This window comes from Anarrhichthys ocellatus, unplaced genomic scaffold (assembly GCF_004355925.1).
Source record: "Anarrhichthys ocellatus isolate YVR2014 unplaced genomic scaffold, GSC_Weel_1.0 scaffold46, whole genome shotgun sequence".
In the NCBI taxonomy this organism is placed as follows: Eukaryota; Metazoa; Chordata; class Actinopteri; order Perciformes; family Anarhichadidae; genus Anarrhichthys; species Anarrhichthys ocellatus.
Window position 1 is genome coordinate 1,031,426 of NW_022280076.1, and position 6,172 is coordinate 1,037,597.

At 42.3% G+C, this 6,172-nt stretch overlaps 1 protein-coding gene across 3 annotated transcripts in view; it reads right to left on the bottom strand.

Annotated features, from left to right (window-relative positions):
- Positions 1-6,172, bottom strand: part of septin8a (septin 8a) — a 31,053-nt gene that overhangs the window by 8,924 nt on the left and 15,957 nt on the right. For 2 of the 3 annotated variants that reach the window (XM_031869102.1, XM_031869103.1), the window contains 3 exons: positions 3,266-3,434; positions 3,038-3,170; positions 2,565-2,734 (listed from right to left, as the gene is read on the bottom strand). In XM_031869102.1, coding sequence (XP_031724962.1) covers positions 2,565-2,734; positions 3,038-3,170; positions 3,266-3,434 — 472 coding nt within the window. Of the gene's footprint in view, positions 1-7; positions 1,281-2,564; positions 2,735-3,037; positions 3,171-3,265; positions 3,435-6,172 lie in introns of those variants that run through there. The other variant, XM_031869104.1, reaches the window with a different exon arrangement.

Genomic DNA, 6,172 nt, shown 5'->3' on the forward strand with positions numbered 1-6,172 from the left:
TGTGTGTGTGTGTGTGTGTGTGTGTGTGTGTGTGTGTGTGTGTGTGTAGCTTCACCTGCCTGTGTTTCACTTTCATCTCCCTCCCGGCTGAATATTGTCAAACAAATGATGGCAGAGACACATCAAAGTCGGAAGGGGGGGGGAGGGTTTGCATTTATTTCCAACGACAGACAGTAAATACAGCTGCTCTCTTCTCTCTCAGAGTGTAAAACTCTTCCACAGCGAGCTGAGGCTTGTATGTTTTCCTGAATCCTGTGTTTGTGTGTACGTATACATACTGGCTTCTTGTTTGTGTGCACGCATGTGTGTGTGTGTGTGTGTGTGTGTGTCCACTGTCACAACACACGCATCAAGGTGGTCACTCATGGTTTACAATAAAGTTACATCATTTGTGGACAATGTCTACCATCATATGTGCTTCTTACAATAATATATTCAAAAACTAGTACATTTAGCATATTAAGCAGAGTAAGCTCTAGGAAATATTCACATACATTTATGTAACAGCACCAGAATATTGCATATATTTTTTATTAAGGGTTAAGACTAAGCTTTAGGTTGTCAGTACCTATGTGTGGTTTATACAGTAAACAGGTACTCGGTTGTATTGCCTGACAATGCTATTTAAGTGTACTATTTAGGCTCGGGGATTTATTCTACTGTGAAATGTACTTAAATCTAAGTTGTCATGATTACAAAATGGTTAACAGGCACATCTCACCTGGACAACATTTCAAACAGCTCGGGTATTTAAAAAGACTTTAGGAAAGGTTTGATTTCACCGATATCTTCGTTTAGTCATTTAAATGTCAGTCGTTTAAAATCAAGCACACCTTAAATTCTTTAAATACGTATTGAGCGGTTTCAAATGACTGGCCCACTGTGTTAGTACCAGAAGGTTGAACCTTTGTTTCTGTGTGATGGAAAACACAAAAAAATACAACAGAAAGTCACAACATAGAAAAACAAAATGCATATATATATCTATATATATATATATATATATATATAAAAGCATAAAGATCCTGAATAAATGAGATGGCCACTGTTGGCAAGTGAACATTGTTTTCCTCATAATCTCTCACCATCTTTCACTCTTTTTCTCCCCTGTGGCTTCATCATGATCATCATCATCATCATCCTCAGTGTCTTTGGTCCATGTGCACAATGTCAAGATGGAATGTAAAAACAAAACAAACAAACAGGTGTTGTCGTTGCAATGGTGATGGAGGACAAATCCATGGTCGTGTGTGGGAGGGTTTACAGCGCCCATAAATTAACTGAAAAACAATGACAAACAATGAACAAAATAAATGACTACTTTGAGGAATTAAGAAATGAATGATAAAGTTTTCTACAGAAAACTAATGAAGTAGAGCAAAAGCAAAGAGGTGCTGCAGTTAAAATAACTACCACTGCTCGCGTTAGTGAATAGACAGGAATCGTTTGAGCCGTCACAACTGCGTTCCATATGATAGCGCTACCCTTTCCTTCTCAAACATCGCTCCTGAATGCATCCTCTGCAATGCTACTTTTTTTACATGTTTCCATATCAACAAGTTGCCTCGTGACGAATCTTTAGAGAGTAAATGAATCGCATAAGAGGTAAAACTGGTGGGATGTCCTTCACAAACCACAAAATGGAAGATCAGTTTCCTCAAACGGCACAGAGAGCAAAGTGTGTGAGCCGCCACAAGATGGAGCCAAGCGTCTTCACTTCCATTCTCGGAGAGGAAGAGTCGGAGGATAAGGGCAAGAAGGACTACATTAACTACCAGCCAGGCACAGCCCACTGAAAATCATTGTCCAGAGCTTAGCGTGTGATTTCAGATCATTTCTAACTTCCCAGACAGCCATCGGATATTCAGATAGTATCAGTACAGAAGATTAAAGATTAACGTGGAGACTTAAAAGCACCAAACGTACACATTTACGATGGTTCGCTATTCTAATCTATCCAAAAAGATGCTGTACAGTGAAGTATACATTGTTTTTGTACCCGAGTCATCATGATTATTTAGTATGCACCTAAAGAAAACAGTTATGCCCCGTTTGAACTGTATTCCGTGTCACCTCTTCAGAAGCGAAGCTTTAAATGGCTTCACTGCCTCCTTTCCTGAATATCCAGAATAATTAGAGCGAGGCAAAAGGAAAGAGTGAAAGGACAGGAAATGTTAAGCTCGGGCAGGACAAAAAAAAAAAAAAAAAAAAAAGGGAGGAAGTTTCCTTGACACATGCCAGGCCTTTATAAAAGCTGAAACGCTTGCATACTGGAGATAGGTCGACGACTGCGCGGCTCATTAATGTCACACTATGCCACACTGTGACTGGGCGGAATGCACACCGCCTGCTTAAAGACTTGTAACAGGGGTTAGAGAGCAAAAAGTGAAGGGGTGAGATAAGCAAGAGAAGCCAGTGTACAAAAAAAAGTAAATCATTTCAGAATTTAAGGCCCAGGATTAGTTAAAGAAAGGAGCAGGGTTGGGAAAAAAAAAAAAGCAGCTCCCCGCTATGGAGAAGGAGAGTGAGGAGAGTGAGCGACAGGAAAGGAGGGATCGGCTTACTTTTTCTTGTCCTTGTCCTTCTTGAGGGGCTGAGATAAGGCGAGTGTCTCGGCCGCCACCTTCTTCCTGTTGAAGGCGTTCATCTCCTCCTCCAGGTCTCTCCGCTTCTCCTCCACCTTCCTCTTCTCCTCCTGGTGCATCCGCTTCAGCTGCTCGAACTTGTCATGCAGCTGAGGGGGGGGGGAATGGAGACAGACAGGACGGGGGTGAGGAAGGAGGTTTTAATTGCTACGTGCCAACAGTTAATTTAACCCTTAGTGTTGAAATGGACCCAACAATAGAATAAACTGACTGCAAACAAAAATGGACATAGCTCCTCGCCTCCATCTCACCCATTAATTCATATATGAGGGCATGTATTATCATTATACTCATTACTCTCTGTAGTTGCAGTGTTGGTGTGTGAACATATCAACGACCATTTAAAATGAAACATACTGCATCGATAACCATAATTCCACCTTGAGACTGACCTCTCGCTCCTTGTCTTTTAGCTCTGCTTCCGTCTCTTTTACTTTGTTGACGAACATTTGTCGCATTTCTTCCTCTTTGTGCTGCAGATCCCCCAGGAACTCTTTCCTCTTGGCCTCGTACGTCTCTTGAAGACTGGACAGAAGAGAAGACGGTAATATAGATCAGATATTGTCAGTATCTCCGTGGTTTTTGGATTTTTGTGTGTTCTCCCTCTCCTCTCCCTCTACCTGAACGGCTGGCTGTCGGGGTCTGTGTCTTTGAAGCCCATCTCCTCCAGCTTACAGCGCCGGTACAGCTCGTAGTGGCGAGCGTGGGTCTGCTCCCTCAGATCCTCCATGTTCACCCTGATCAGCATCTCTCGGAGTTTCACAAAGTCGCAGTGGCTCTCGTTCTCGACTAAAAAGGAAAACCAACATCAGAATTAGTTTGTTAGTCAATTCCAATACATGAACTAATTCTGATATGGTGTGTGAAGAACTGGTTTTGTCTGTCAGAGATTGGAATGTGCAGTCGCATCTCGTTTCCAGTTCCGAGTCTTTTTTTCTGTCCTTCATTCGGTGGCTGTCTGTCTCTTTCATTGCTTCCAACTTATTTTAACAACCCATCTGTCACCCTGTGACCCTCACTTCCTCTCCATCAGAAGCAGGAAATCACACCACGTCGCTACAGGAATGTGAAGTTGTCCCAAAAACATGTGAATAAATCAACATTTGGCATCCATTAAATAAAAACAAAGAAATCTATCACAGTTTGTTGACAAAGAGGAGTTGATGAATCAGAGATGTTCTGCACTTTTAATGTTTCATACTGGAGCACCTTAGACAACGTCACTTTAGTTTCCTGTCCGAGTGACTCTCACAGTTAGGCGGTTTCACGGTGAGGAAAGGGCAGACAGCGCTTCCTGCCTGACAGACACAGCTGAGGGGAAGGCGTCCATTCCGATGAAGCCTTTTCACTCACACGTCACCTCATTTACGCCGTCGCAACAACACGGGCTGTTCCGTTTTTACTTCCGTCAGAGGCCACGACGAAGGTCAGTGTGGGAGGAGCAAGAGTACCTACATGTGGACTGAACTTTGAGGATGAAGTCTGAATTAGTTGTTCAGCTCTACTGCAGACATCCCTGCAGCCAGAATCCTTTTCTGCTGACTCTCCCATTCTGCTCTTCTAATCAAGAATAATCACTCCTCTCTCTTTGAAAATAAAGCTTTTTCGTCTTGACGTTATTTTTTCCCCTCCATTCACAGACTTAATAATACCCAGTCTATGTGGAAACTTGGACAACTTCTAACTTTTTGATATGCTCAATCTCCTCCAATCTTTAAATTGCTGCAAAACCTGGCGCACAACCTAAAGCAGCTGTGACTGGTTAAAATGGGCACGTGTTGTCAGGAGAAAAAATTACTTTTTATGTGATCAACCTGTTGGAAAACCTCAGAACGATGCTATGAGGAGCTTTTCTGTCGTCTCTGTGGTGACTGAGGGCATGTGCGGAGCTGAAGCACGTTGCGTTTCAGGGCTGAAGCATTAATGCACGAAACCCCCGGAGTGGAGAACGGGATGTGTGATGTGTTTAAATACCACCACAAGCTGTGAGGTCTGAGGATGTAAAGACGGCGATAATGATATTTAAAAAGCCCCAATTAGCGCAGCATTGAGCTGCTCCTGATGGAAAATACTGGGAAAGCAGCCTGCAGTGCATGATAGCAGCATCCAAAAAAGTGCAACATAATACAGTCGGAGTGCCTGAACACCCAAAGAAATAACACGTTCCTTCATTAGACTAGAAAAAGCACCAACTCACCCTCGTCTACTTAAACGCTTTTGGACCCAGAACACGTCTTAAAAAGTCGTGAAATTGTGGCCAGCATGCAGCTGTCTGCTCTTATTTTTACTCAAATTTGCTGGTTGACCACACATCGTTAGTGAGAGTATACAAGTTAAAAATAGACATGAGCTGTTCTCCGAGGCTACTGACACTGCCTGTTCATTTGGCATCCAATAGTCTCTCTGTACTGGGCCCCCCCCCCCCCCGCTGAGGGCTGAATGAGGGCCAATCCTCTGACTGAGCCCTCAAGATATCAAAGCACAGGGCTCTGCAGACGCCAGCATGAGAACAGAAACATTCAAACAGAGACACGGCTGCAATAAATCTAAAGTTACAAAAAAAAAAAATGAATGGAAATAGACAACTGTGCAAAATGAAAATACATCAAAATGATCCATGTGTCCCAGGCTGATCATTTGTTCCTTTGGGTAAGGCGAAAGCATTTATCAAATAGCAGAATTATTTACATGACAGCAGCTGCTGTAAAGCTACATGGTGAATAATGTTACCATATCTGGTGTCTTGTGTAAGATATCAGCAACATTTACAGAAAATATGATACAACAAAACTAGGAGTCTACAGCCATACTAGAAGCTCTGTGAGGCATAAAATATCTTGTAAAAATACCCCTGATAGTTGTCTAGACATTTCACTTCAAACCAATGTGGACCTCATGGTGGTGCTAGATCAAATGTCAAAAGGATTCGTCGGGGAACAATTACAGTCTGAACAAGATCCCGTGATAATCCATCCAGTAGATGCTTAGATATTTCACTGGATAAGTGACAACTTTGATCTGCTGGTGGCTCTAAAAGAAAAGTGTGGATATCTGAACCAGATCTCATTGGAATCCAGCCATTAGTTGTAAACAAGTCAATCTGCTGGGGATCAGCAGAGTAACCGTTCATCCTCTGGAGACCATGAATATCTATACAAAATGTCATGGCAGTACAAATTGTTGTAAATCAAGACATTGTCTGTCTCATCACTTTTGCAATTGAGATTTGTTTATTTTTTTAAATTCTCTTTTTCCCCAAAAGATAATTTATTATAACCAAAGGAAAAAAAATGGACGACGGAGACTTGGATGCAAAGTCGGTGATTGATAACGTTCACATACAAACACCCACTACAACATGTGTGCACGGTTGAACAAACACAGAAGCTAGCAGAGAAGAAATATGACGGGGCTCTGCTACATGTCACAGATGTCTGGAGTTCAGAGATAACAGAGCATCAAGATCCTGAGGGAAGATAAACACACACACACACACACACACACACACACACACACACACACACACA